This window comes from Gopherus flavomarginatus, chromosome 7 (genome assembly GCF_025201925.1).
Source record: "Gopherus flavomarginatus isolate rGopFla2 chromosome 7, rGopFla2.mat.asm, whole genome shotgun sequence".
NCBI classification, from domain to species: Eukaryota; Metazoa; Chordata; order Testudines; family Testudinidae; genus Gopherus; species Gopherus flavomarginatus.
This window is the reverse complement of record NC_066623.1, coordinates 47396933-47410407: the sequence shown is the minus strand read 5'-3', so window position 1 is coordinate 47410407 and position 13475 is coordinate 47396933. Positions and strand designations below refer to the sequence as shown.

The following is a 13475-nucleotide window of genomic DNA, read 5'->3' as shown; positions in this document are numbered from 1 at the left end:
ACCCTCTGATACCAGTGGCTAAAGACAGCTTTTCCTCTAGCAGGGAGGGGAGCATATTGCCTGTCAGCGAGAAGACTGTCCAGGTTGCTGGCTGCCAGCAGGTTGCAGATAGGCAAGGGGCAGACCTCACTCTAGGGTGCATAGGAAGATGCATCCTAGAGAGAAGCCCAGAGAAGGGTGATGGAATCCTAGAGAACACTGAGGTGGGTGAGGGTTCCATGGACTCTATAGCTGGAGGAAAACCCAATTCAAAGAGGGAGGAGGGTGTAGTGCTTGCCAGAGAAAGGACTGTTCTAACTGCTAACTGTGAGCCCTTCACAGCTGAACAGGGGACAGCTCCCACTCTAAAGAGCACAGAGGTGTGTCTTAGGCCTTGTCTACACTACAACGTTTTGTTGACAAAAGTGATGTCGACACTCAAAAATCAACATAATAGCTTTCAGAATGTCATGTTCACACTCGCTCCCTCTGTTGGCAGAGCGCGTCCATAGTGGGGACACTATCATCAACATTGTGAGCAATGCAGTCCAGCTCGACACACCTTCTGTCACTAGGTGTTGAGGGAAAGTGGATCGGATCGTGGTGCATCTTGGGACTGGGCCCAATGTTCTGTGATGCATTGTTTTCTGTCCCAGCACTCCATGGGCTTCCGGCTTTCTTTCGCTGCATTTTTGCAACAGCCCTTCTTTACTGTGCACCTGTGTGAGAAGGGATGGATCCCACACTGCCCTCTTGTGCTGTTAACTGTCATGAAGACATTGTGGATGGCAGTGCAGTTAATCATGAACTTCCTAAATGAAGAAGACTCACAGGCACCTGACATGCTGCATGAAATGGATAGAAGCAACTTTAGATTGCTTTTGGCATTCACAGAACAGCTACATAGGGCTGATTGTCACTTCTGAGCTTGGGAAACAAGCACTGAATGGTGGGATCGTATTGTCATGCAGGCGTGGGATGAAGAGCGGTGGCTATCTAGAACTTTCAGATGCAGAAAGTCACCTTTCTGGAACTGTGTGTGGCACTCGCCTCAGCACTGCGGCGCAAGGATACCAGAATGAGTGTCCTCTATCAATAAGCGTGTGGCAATTGCTGTGTGGAAACTGGCGACTCCAGACTGCTACCAATCAGTCACAAATCATTTTGGAGTGGGGAAGCTAACCGGTGGGGCTGCATTAATGCAAGTGTGCAGGGCAATATATCACATCCTGTTACGAAGGACCGTGACTCTGGGAAATGTGCATGAAATAGTCGACAGCTGTGCAAAAATGGTTTCCCTAACTGTGGAAGTGCAATATTGGCACCAGATCACCTTGCAACGGAGTACATCAATAGAAAGGGGTACTTCTCCATGGTGTTGTAGGCGCCTGTGGATCACGGTGGGCATTTCATGGACATCAACGCAAGGTGGTCTGAGGAATCTTCAGGAACACGAGCCTGTACAGAAAGCTAGAAGCAGGGACTTTCTTTCCAAACCAGAAGATTCCACTGGAGCATGTTGAAATGCCCATAGTGATTCTGGGAGACCTGGCGTACCCCTTACATCCATGGCTCATGAAACCTTACACAGGTCACCTGGACAGTAGTAAGGAATGGTTCAACAACAGGCTGAGTAGGTGCTGGGTGACAGCTGAACGTGCCTTTGGAAGATTAAAGGCACGCTGGCAATGCCTTTATGGCAGGTTAGACCTTAATGAGGATAATATTCCTGTGGTCATAGTCGTGTGCTGTACATTGCATCATCTTCGTGAAGCTAAGGGTGAAAGGTTTGCTCGGGGTGGACCTGTCAGGCAGACCGCTTGACTACTGATTTTGAGCAGTCAGATACCAAGGTAATCAGAGGAGCCCAGATCAGGCAATTTGAATCAGGGAGGCTTTGAGGCAACGCTTTGAAAATGAGAACCATTAATATATATCTCCGTGATGGGTGCTTCAGCGTTACATTACATGTAGTTTTCCTAGAATGCAGTGGTGACATTTGGGGCCTTATATTCCAGTAAGCAAATGATTAAAATATCTGTGCATGTATTGATAGTGCCTGCAATCTCAATTTGTAGGAAACAAAGATGAGTTACCCTTCAAAAACTTTGCTTTTATTGCACAAGAAACAGCAAACACAAACACACAAAGATGCTTGGTGGGAAAGGAGGAACCAGGAAAGGGCAGACTTTAACAGCTGTGTATAGGTTCAGCTATCATTGTGAAAGTTGTCCGAGAGAGTGGAATGAAGGGAAAACTGAGAAGTCCCAGAAAGTGGAAAGGAATGTGTGGGTGGAGTTGGGGGGGAGGGGGGGGATGGAAAAGAGTTCTGAATGTGCCGCAGGGGAGGGCAGGCATAGATCTGCTCAGTCTGCAGCATTATTAAGGACTTCAGCATCCACATTTGCTCCTCCATTACTTTAATCATCTGCTCAGTTGCATCCTTAACAAACTCTTGATTCTTCTTTTCTGTCCTGCCGTTCAGCTTCCCAGAACTCCTTGCGTTCTCTTTTCTCTACACTGGAGCAGTGCACATGTCTTCTTTGCTGCATCTTGGGCAGGTTTTTTAATCTGGTGGAGACAATCAGCTGGGGTGGGAGGGGGTGTTCCTGAAGGCCACATCTGCCGAAGCACAAGGGACAATGCACAGAAGCGGGATTGTTAAATTCACACACAGCACTGAAACATTTCAGTTAAATACACCTTTTGAAACACTGTCATCACTTTCTCACTGACTCTTGGCAGGCACACATCTCTTCAAACACTCAAAGCATGGTAAGTGTTGGCAGGCGGGGGGGGCAGCTGCTTCACATTGGGAAAAGAGCACTCTAGAAGGGTCATGGTGCAGCATGCTAGGGAAAAGATTCTAAAATTCTCCCACACTTTTCCACAGGTGAGGGTCATTCTAGCAGATATCTCACTGCTATGGGTAAGCAGGGAAACAAGGGCACATCTACTCCATGCTTGTGGCTTCTGCCCTGCTCCCCGCGCTGCTCACCTATGTGACGCTTTGGTCCCTGCACAATTGATTGCCAAATGGCGCAGGAAAGTTTCCTACAATATGGGAAGGAATAAAGCTGCTCTGCCACGGAACCTTCAGCAGAGGATTACAGATTACCTTGAAGAAACTTTCCTGGAGATCTCTCTGGAGGATTCTGGTGAGATATTGGCATGTATCAACCCCCTGTTCCACCGTACCAATTAGCTACACAGGGAAATGTCTGTCTCACAGAAACGGCCAGCCTTCCACATTTCTATGCCCCAAACCCACCTCTGCACTACACAAACCACAACCACTTACCAGGCATCTCCTCTCCTGCTTCTTGCTCGCTGGAGAGGAACTGCTTAGACTGGTTAGACACCTCTAGAGTGGAGAAAAGTTCCTGACTGCCTGCACCACTCAGCGACCCCACCCGGAGCTGCACATCGTCATCTAACTCCACCTCTTCATCAATAACTTTATCCTCCAGGTTAGGTCCTCTTTCCGTCAACTCCAGGCCCGTCGAAGTATCCATGGGGCTCTTGATGGTGGAGGTGGGTCGTCACCAAGGATGGTATCCAGCTCCTTATAGAACCAGCAGGTCTTAGGTGAAGCACCGGAGTGACAGTTTGCCTCCCCTGCCTTATGGCACGCTTGCCTCAGCTTCTTTATCTTCGCTCTGCACTGCAGTGTGCCCCAATTTAACCCTTTTCGCACAACCCTCGAGAAATATGCCCGTAGGTATCCCAAATCCTACGGCTCAAGCACAGCTGTGACTGCACAGCCTTCTCTCCCCATATACTGATCAGATCCAACAACAGTGGTCCAAGTAGGAGAGCATTTGGTGCAATAACCCACCATGGTCACCCGGGAAACTGCAAAGAGACCTCTCCATGCCCAGCTAGCAGGAAATCAAATTTTAAAAATTCCTGGGGCTTCTAACGGGGAGGGGCAGATGGTTGTTTACCTGGCTGCAGGGCAGTGGAGTTCAAACTGCTGACCAGAGTGATCACAATAAGTATTGTGGGACACCTCCTGGAAGCCAATTAAAGCCATGCAATCAAGTGTGGTGTCTACACTGGCACTTTGTCGAGAAAAATTTAGAGGGAAAAGACACATGTCTCTCATTGGGGTGGTTGTATTTTGTCACCAAAACCAGGCATTTTTCCTGACAAAAAAGTCACATCGCAGTGTGTACACGTTCACTATTTGGTCGACAAAATGCAGTCTCTGTCAACAAAACTTGGTAGTATAGACAAGGCGTTAAAAAGGGGCCCAGAGAAGGAAGCTGAGAAGAATTTTGGGGCAATATAGGAATGTCTCCTCACTGATTACAGGGGAGGGTTTGCCCAGGACAGATTTGCTGGGTCAGCATCTGTGCCCCCAGGCACACAACCTGGGGTTCAGGTTTTAATAGGGAAGTGTGTAACTGACCTGTATGAGGGGAGCAGTCATACAACTGACTTCTTGGGGACAGAGAAATGGGTGACAGAGACTATCCCAATCCAGGCCCCACTTTTGCAAAATGCTGCTTCTGATGTACTTGTGGAAATTAACCCTGTGTCTTTAAGACAGGATGGAAATCTTACTAAAGACTTATAAGGCAATTCAGATTGCTCAGTATGAGTGTCCTGGTGTCAATACCTACGGCCCCTCCATCTTTAAAATCTTCAGACTATCTGCAATTACTTAATATCTTCCAAGTTACTGACATAAAACATTAAATTGCATTATGTCTGGAACCAATCCCTGTGGGATGCTGTAGAAACACATGCATTTGATGATTCCTTATTAAACAATTATGTTTTGAGATCTCATTTAGACAGTTTTTAATCCATTTAATATGTGGTTTAGTGATCCTGTATGATACCAATTTCCTCTTCAAAGTATCATGCTGTATTTAAGTCAAATGACTTACAGAAATCACATCATATTAGGCATAGTTACCTTTGCTGACTAGACTTGTAATCTCATAAAACAGTATCAAGTTCATTTGACAGGAATTATTTTCCACATAACCATGTTGGCTGACATTAGGTATACTACTATCCTTCAGGTTCTACAGGGAGAAAGTCAAGCATCCATCATTTCATAACTTTGTCCAGGATCGGTGTCAGGCTAGCAGGCGTGTAATTACCATCTTCTTTACACTTTTTGCCTATTAATATAACAATAGCTTTCTTCCAGTCAACTGGAATTTCCCCCATATTCCAAGATTTATTAAATCAAATATACTTTGTGCTATTATTTTCCACTATCCATATATTCTGTATTTGTTACTGGACCTTTAAAATAAATATTTTAACCATTATTATAATATATACACACACATACACATGCTGTTTTCTACTTCTGTTTATCAAATTGTTCCACTGCATAGAATGTCTTTTTCTCTTGTTAAAAAGATACCTTACGACATTCTATACAAAAAACAACGTTAAAAGAATGTCAACATTATAATACATGCAGAATATCGAAGATAAAAACAAACATTAAACAAGTGCCTTTTTTGTTTTCTGTCATCCAGTCTGTACACTGAGTGAAACAAGGGGCCCATAGAAAATAAGAATAGTCTACCACATAATTAGAAATTGAATGGCAGTGCATTCACACAAAGGGACACAGGTACCATTCACTTTGACATCTTCTAACTTTTGCATGCTTCACTTTGCAAACTTAACATAGTGTTTTGTACCTGAAAGGGGCTGTTACCCCCTGCTCTGCTCCTGAGGATCTTTTTAGGCAACAAATTATTAGACAACGAAATGCACATACTAAAAGCTACTCACATAAATCTCATTATCCACATCCAGCTGTATTTCATCTGTGTCAGCCAGGTCACTGAGCTCATCAAAAAGGGCAGACTCTAAAGGCAAAGCAAACAAAGTGGTACATCAGCATATCCTACAAGTTAAAGATGGGAGTTTCAAAGGAGCTGAATGGGGAAATTCAATGTTAGACTGAACTTTTCAGCCTAAAAAATTAGGGTAAACCAGTATTTGTACTACAGTACTGTACCAGCCACAGGAGAGTGGCAGATCAGATGTTCATGTTAGAAACCTCACTCATGCAGACTCTGTGGAAGACCCTGCGGCCACTATTCAGCAAACACACCAGTGAGTAAGCTTACACGCCCAGGCAGCTCCATCAGTGTCACACGCAAAGTGTTTGCAGGACTGGGCCAGAAGTTCACAGGCTCTCACAACGAGTCCACATGTCTAAAACACCCCAGAGGCACCCTTAACTCTGCCCGCGCCACTCCACCCGGATCCCAACCCTAGGCCGCACGACTAGCCACGCGGCCCTGTCAGCGACCAACTAGCCCAGGCTCGAAGACCTGCCCGAGAGGCCCAGCGGCCGCACTGGGAACGAGAGCCAGCCAGGCCTCTCGCCAGGAGCAGTCAGACCCGGCAGCGGGGACACAACTGGGCTTGCGCCCCTCCCCGACAAGGCCCCTCACAGCTCCCGTCCCACCCGCTCAGGAGGACGCTCGGCGCCGGGCTCACCCCAGTCGGGTCCGACCCCGGGTGGCAGCGGCCCCGGCTCTGCGGTGCCCTGTTCAACCTCCCCTGCCGCCATCTCCCTTCCGGGTCCCCCTAAACACACGTCTCCTAGCTCAGCGCAATGCGCCGCCCGCTACGATGGCCGGGAGAGGACACGGGGCCCGGCGGGGCGGGGCCAGCGCCGTGTCTCTGAGCCGGCTGGGACAGGGTTACCCGCAGGAGCGCCGAGCCCGGCGCGCCTCAGGTGGCTGGGGACAAAGACTCCCAGGGCGGGTAACGCTGCACGGGGCGGGGGTTCTCGCGGGGGCCGGGTTCAGCTGCCCAATGGGGTGGGGTCTGGGATCCGGGTTCAGGGGACCCACGGGGCAGGGGCTCAGGTGGAGTTCGGGTTCAGCAGAGCCGCCCAGAGGATTCAGGGCGCCTGGGGCAAAGCAGGGGAGCTGCGGCGCTTGTTCTCACCCAGCGGCCGTCCGGGTCTTCGGCAACACTGAAGGGCCCCCGCTCCGAAGGCCCGAACTGCGCCCGGGCTAGCTGGACATTTTGGCCGCGGGGGACCCTTCAGTCTCTCCGCGTCTTCTGCAGCATTGAAGGGTCCCCCGCCGCCAAAATGCTGCGATTGACCACCACCGGCCCAGGGCTCCTGGGGCCCCTAGGGGCCTGGGGCAAACTGCCCCACTTGCCCCCCTCCCCCCGGCGGCCCTGAGCAGTAGGTCATTTCCAACTGCTACTTGGGCACCTGAGAACTGTTATCTTTTTGCAGATAACTTAGATACAGTGCTCCTGTCAGATAATAATTTCTAATTCCTATATAAAGAAACAAAATTAAATAAATATTAGACCCACTCAGCTAATGCTGTCAAGCTATTTAAAAAAATTGTGCTGTTAAAAATAGAATACCATTTATATAAATATTTTTGGATGGAGCTATCAGGGGAACAATGGGGTTGGTATGAATTGTATTAAAAGGTTCCAAACGCTGTGTTGTAATCCACAGACTTCCATAACACAGGCTCTTCAGTCTCACCTGCTGAACTAGAGCCTAAAGGCAAGGCTCCCTTTTCCCCATTATTATGATTTAATCTAGGGCTCTCTAAGGCCTTGACTACACTGGAGAGTTGCAGCGCTGGTTGTGGCTTTACAGTGCTGCAACTTACTCACCGTCCACACTTACAAGGCACATACAGCGCTGTATCTCCCTAGATATAGCGCTGGCTTTATTCTACCTCTGCCTGGGGAATAACGACTGTAGCACTGGTGATGCAGCACTGCTCCGCCAGTGTGGCCACCAAAAGCGCTGTTATTGGCCTTCAGAGGTATCCCAGAATGCCTGCTCGTCCACTCTGCTCATCAGTTCAAACTCTACTTCCCTGGCATCAAGTGACTCACCCTTGAAAAGCCCCGGGAATTTTAAAAATCCCCTTCCTGTTTGCTCAGCCAGGTGTGGAGTGCAATCAATGAATCTTTCCAGGTGACCATGCCTCCATGTACCAAACGAGCCCCAGCATGGAGCAATGGCGAGTTGCTGGACCTCATCAGTGTTTGGGGGGAGGAAGCTGTGCAGCCACAGCTGCGCTCCAGCCACAGGAATTACAATACCTATGGGCAGATTGAAAATGTGGCAAAAGACCACCTTGGCTTAACCACGAGATCTTGCATGATCTAAAAAATAAAAAGGAGTCATATAAAAAATGGAAACTAGGTCAGATTACAAAGGATGAATATAGGCAAACAACATAGGAATGCAAGGGCAAGATTAGAAAGGCAAAGGCACAAAATGAGCTCAAACTAGCTACGGGAATAAAGGGAAACAAGAAGACTTTTTATCAATACATTAGAAGCAAGAAGAAGACCAAGGACAGGGTAGGCCCACTGCTCGGTGAGGAGGGAGAAACAGTAACAGGAAACTTGGAAATGGCAGAGATGCTTAATGACTTCTCTGTTTCGGTCTTCACCGAGAAGTCTGAAGGAATGTCTAACATAGTGAATGCTTATGGGAAGGGGGTAGGTTTAGAAGATAAAATAAAAAAAGCAAGTTAAAAATCACTTAGAAAAGTTAGATGCCTGCAAGTCACCAGGGCCTGATGAAATGCATCCTAGAATACTCATGGAGTTAATAGAGGAAGTATCTGAGCTCTGGCTATTATCTTTGGAAAGTCACGGGAGATGGGAGAGATTCCAGAAGACTGGAAAAGGGCAAATATAGTGCCCATCTATAAAAAGGGAAATAAAAACAACCCAGGAAACTACAGACCAGTTAGTTTAACTTCTGTGCCAGGGAAGATAATGGAACAAGTTAAAGAAATCATCTGCAGACACTTGGAAGGTGGTAAGGTGATAGGGAATAGCCAGCATGGATTTGTAAAGAACAAATCACTTCAATCCAATTTGATAGCTTTCTTTGATAGGATAACGAGTCTTGTGGATAAGGGAGAAGCGGTGGATGTGGTATACCTAGACTTTAGTAAGGCATTTGAAACTGTCTCGCATGATATCGATAAACTAGGCAAATACAATTTAGATGGGGCTATTATACGGTGGGTGCATAACTGGCTGGATAACCGTACTCAGAGAGTAGTTATTAATGGCTCCCAATCCTGCTGGAAAGTATAACAAGTGGGGTTCCGCAGGGGTCTGTTCTGGCACCGGCTTTGTTCACTATCTTCATCAACGACTTAGATGTTGGCATAGAAAGTATGCTTATTAAGTTTGCAGACGATACCAAACTGGGAGGGATTGTAACTGCTTTGGAGGACAGGATCAAAATTCAAAATGATCTGGACAAATTGGAGAAATGGTCTGAGGTAAATGGGATGAAGTTCAATAAAGACAAATGCAAAGTGCTCCACTTAGGAAGGAAGAATCCGTTTCACACATACAGAATGGGAAGAGACTGTCTAGGAAGGATTATGGCAGAAAGAGATCTAGGGGTCATAGTGGACCACAAGCTAAATATGAGTCAACAGTGTGATACTGTTGCAAAAAAAGCAAACGTGATTCTGGGATGCATTAACAGGTGTGTTGTAAACAAGACACGAGAAGTCATTCTTCCGCTCTACTCTGCGCTGGTTAGGCCTCAACTGGAGTATTATGTCCAGTTCTGGGCACCGCATTTCAAGAAGGATGTGGAGAAATTGGAGAGGGTCCAGAGAAGAGCAACAAGAATAATTAAAGGTCTTGAGAACATGACCTATGAAGGAAGGCTGAAAGAATTGGGTTTATTTAGTTTGGAAAAGAGAAGACTGAGAGGGGACATGATAGCAGTTTTCAGGTATCTAAAAGGATGTCATCAGGAGGAGGGAGAAAACTTGTTCACCTTAGCCTCTAATGATAGAAGAAGAAGCAATGGGCTTAAACTGCAGCAAGGGAGATTTAGGTTGGACATTAGGAAAAAGTTCCTAACTATCAGGGTAGTTAAACACTGGAATAAATTGCCTAGGGAGGTTGTGGAATCTCCATCTCTGGAGATATTTAAGAGTAGGTTAGATAAATGTCTATCAGGGATGGTCTAGACAGTATTTGTTCCTGCCATGAGGGCAGGGGACTGGACTCGATGACCTCTCAAGGTCTCTTCCAGTCCTAGAGTCTATGAATCTATGAGATATCAAGGGCCATGCTGGAAAGGGGCCATGACCGGAATGCGGTGCAGTGCAGATTAAAGTGGAGGAGCTGCGGAGTGCCTATTGCAAAGCCCATGAGAGAAACCGCCCCTCTGTTGCTGCCCCCACGACCTGCCATCTTTACAAAGAGCTGGACACGATACTTGGGGGTGACCCCACCACCAACCTGAGGACCACGATGGACACTTCAGAGGGAGGGGGAGGAGGAAACCAAGAGTGAGGGTACTGGGGTGGGGGGAGACACCCCAGAATCCCAGGAGGCATGCAGCCAGGAGCTCTTCTCAAGCCAGGAGGAAGGTAGCCAGTCGCAGCAGCTGGTACTTGGTGAAGGACAAGCAGAGGAGTGGGTTCCCGGTAAGTGGCTTTTATTTTCAGGATGGAAATGTTTCGGGAGAGAAGGGAGGGTTAGGGCTGCATGCATGCATGCCTAGATGTGGAATAGTCCATTGATGTGGTCTATCACATCGCGGTAATCGGCCTCGGTAATCTCTTCAAAAGTTTCAGCCAGAGCGTGGGCAATGCGCTTGCGCAAGTTTATAGGGAGAGCCACTGTGGTCCTTGTCCCAGTCAGGCTAATGCGTCCGCGGCACTGTGCCGCGAGGGGTGGGGGGACCATTGCTGAACACAGGCAAGCTGCATAGGGGCCAGGGCAGAATCTGCATTGCTGTAGAAGACCCTCCCGCTCTTCCCAGGTGATCTGCAGCAGTGAGATAGCTTCCAGGATTAACTCCTGTGGAAAATGTTGGGAGAGTGTTCACTGTAGGTGCCCCCTGCAGCAGTTTGCTTTCCCCAATGCACAGAAGCCCCAGCACCGCCCTGAAGCAATCATTCCCCCTTCCCAGGTGACCCGCAGCAACTTCCAGGATTAACTCCTGTGGAAAATGTTGGGAGAGTGTTCAGTGTAGGTGCCCCCTGCAGCTGTTTGCGTTCCCCAATGCACAGAAACCCCTGCACAGTCCTGAAGCAATCAGTCCCCCTTACTCACCATTTCGGGGCTCCTGTGGGTTATGTGCGCTCTCTTTGGTATGGGAAAATTATGTTAAAGTGAAGACTGTAAACTCCTTCACTGTGTGGGAATAACTGTCTGAGATATAAACAATGCTGCCTCTGTTAACTGTTGCCTTTTTTTCCTTTCCACAAGCGACCTTGAGTTGTCAGCTGCCCATGTTAACAGCAGCTCAAAGACTCCAAAACCTGCAGAAGAAGCCGCAAAAAAGCAAAGACGACCTGCTGCAAGCAGTTATGGATCACTCTGCCAGAGAGAATAAAAAACTGCAGGACTGGAGGGAAAGGGAAAGCAGGATCCGCCAGAGAAATGCAGCGGCCAGGATGAAAAGCACAAAGCAGCTGATAAGCATCCTGGCACGCCAAGCGGACTCTATCCAGACGCTCATAGCCATGCAGGCAGAGCACTACTGCACAGCCCCCCCCCCCGTCCCAAAGCTCTTTCCCTTGTGCCCGAATGTCAGCTCCAAACCCCCTTCCCCAGCATCCAGGTTCTTACCTCCACCAGCTGCCTCCAACACCTGTACGTTCACCAACCATCCCTGAGAACTACGACCCTTACCCTCTGCACTCAACCCCCATCACCATGCAGTATAGGCATCCTGAAGTGCAGCAGTCATTGCACAGCACTCCAGACCGGACATATTCAAACCTGTGACTGTACAGTTCCCCACCACACCCCCCTACCCTTTTAGGTTCCCAAAATGTGTGTTTGTCAATAAAGTTATTTTCTTTTCAATAAATGATTTCTTGGCTCTGAAAACAGTCTTTATTATTGCAGAAGGTCAAAGATACTTTAGCCCAGGAAAGAAACAGGCACTGCAAATCAGCTTAGGAAAAACAGATTCCTACTAACATTGTAACCACTGCACTTCACTCCCATGCAAGGCACCAAACATTACTGTTGGTTTTCAGCCTCAGATTCCTCCCTCAAGGCATCCCTGATCCTTGAAGCCTTGTGCTGGGCCTCTCTAGTAGCCCTGCTCTCTGGCTGTGCAAATTCAGCCTCCAGGTGTTGAACCTCAGAGGTCCATGCCTGGCTGAATGTTTCACCCTTCTCTATAACCGCAGGGATGCTGCTTTCTCCCAAGTCTAGCTTCCCATACAGAGATCGCCAGCGCCCTTTTAAACGGCCAAAAGCACACTCCACAGTCATTCGGCACCAGCTCAGCCTGTAGTTGAACTGGTCCTTGCTCATGTCAAGCTTCCCTGTATACGGTTTCATGAGCCAAGGCATTAACGAGTAAGCGGGGTCTCCAAGGATGACAATGGGCATTTCGACGTCCCCTATTGTGATCTTCCGGTCTGGGAAAAAAGTCCCTGCCTGCAGCTTCCTGAACAGGCCAGTGTTCCGAAAGATGCGTGCATCATGCACCTTTCCAGGCCAGCCTGTGTTAATGTCAATGAAACGCCCACGGTGATCCACAAGCGCCTGGAGAACCATACAGAAATATCACTTCCGATTAATGTACTCGGATGCTAGGTGGGGTGGTGCTAGAATAGGAATATGCGTCCCATCTATTGCCCCTCCACAGTTAGGGAAACCCATTTGTGCAAAGCCATCCACAATGTCCTGCACGTTCCCCAGAGTCACGGTTCTTCTTAGCAGGATGCGATTAATGGCCCTGAAAACTTGCATTAAAACGACTCCAACGGTCGACTTTCCCACTCCAAACTGGTTCCCGACCGATCGGTAGCTGTCTGGAGTTGCCAGCTTCCAGATTGCAATAGCCACCCGCTTCTCCACTGGCAGGGCAGCTCTCAATCTCGTGTCCTTGCGCCGCAGGGTGGGGGTGAGCTCAGCACACAGTCCCATGAAAGTGGCTTTTCTCATCCGAAAGTTCTGCAGCCACTGCTCGTCATCCCAGACTTCCATGACGATGTGATCCCACCACTCAGTGCTTGTTTCCCTAGCCCAAAAGTAGCGTTCCACGGTGCTGAGCATTTCCGTGAAAGCCACAAGCAATGTCGTGTCGTATGTGTCAGGCGACTCGCAATCATCATCAGACTCCTCATCACTTTGGAGCTTAAGGAATAGCTCAACTGCCAAACGTGATGTGCTTGTGAGACTCTTCAGCATACTCCTCAGCAGTTCTGGCTCCATTTCCCACAGAAATCGCACTGCACAGAAACCATTGGGAGAGTCACAATGGTGCCAAACGTGGATGGAAAAACAGGGACTGCTGGGATGTAAAGCGATGCATCACGGGGCGTTGGGACAGGAAGCAGAATGACCCGCACCCTTCCATCCCCTTCCCACAACCCACGGCGCCAAAATGGGACAAGGTGCTCTGTGGGATAGCTGCCCATAATGCACCACTCCCAAAAGTGCTGCAAATGCTGCAGATGTGGCCACACTGCAGTGCTGGTAGCTGTCAGTGTGGCCACACT

At 48.4% G+C, this 13475-nt stretch overlaps 2 protein-coding genes across 8 annotated transcripts in view; both read right to left on the bottom strand.

Annotated features, from left to right (window-relative positions):
- ATF6 (activating transcription factor 6) overlaps positions 1 to 6626 on the bottom strand; it is a 343590-nt gene extending 336964 nt beyond the window's left edge. For 5 of the 6 annotated variants that reach the window (XM_050963199.1, XM_050963200.1, XM_050963202.1 and 2 more), the window contains exons 1-2: positions 6466 to 6626; positions 5749 to 5825 (exon numbers count right to left, since the gene is read on the bottom strand). In XM_050963199.1, coding sequence (XP_050819156.1) covers positions 5749 to 5825; positions 6466 to 6538 — 150 coding nt within the window. In that variant the 5' untranslated portion in view covers positions 6539 to 6626. Of the gene's footprint in view, positions 1 to 5748; positions 5826 to 6089; positions 6382 to 6465 lie in introns of those variants that run through there. The other variant, XM_050963204.1, reaches the window with a different exon arrangement.
- A 3832-nt stretch (positions 6627 to 10458) lies between these two features.
- Positions 10459 to 13475, bottom strand: part of LOC127055800 (P-selectin-like) — a 77212-nt gene continuing 74195 nt past the window's right edge. Inside the window, exon 15 of one of the 2 annotated variants that reach the window (XM_050963172.1) lies at positions 10459 to 10809. The gene's annotated coding sequence lies outside the window, so the exon portion shown is untranslated. Of the gene's footprint in view, positions 10810 to 13119; positions 13206 to 13475 lie in introns of those variants that run through there. The other variant, XM_050963170.1, reaches the window with a different exon arrangement.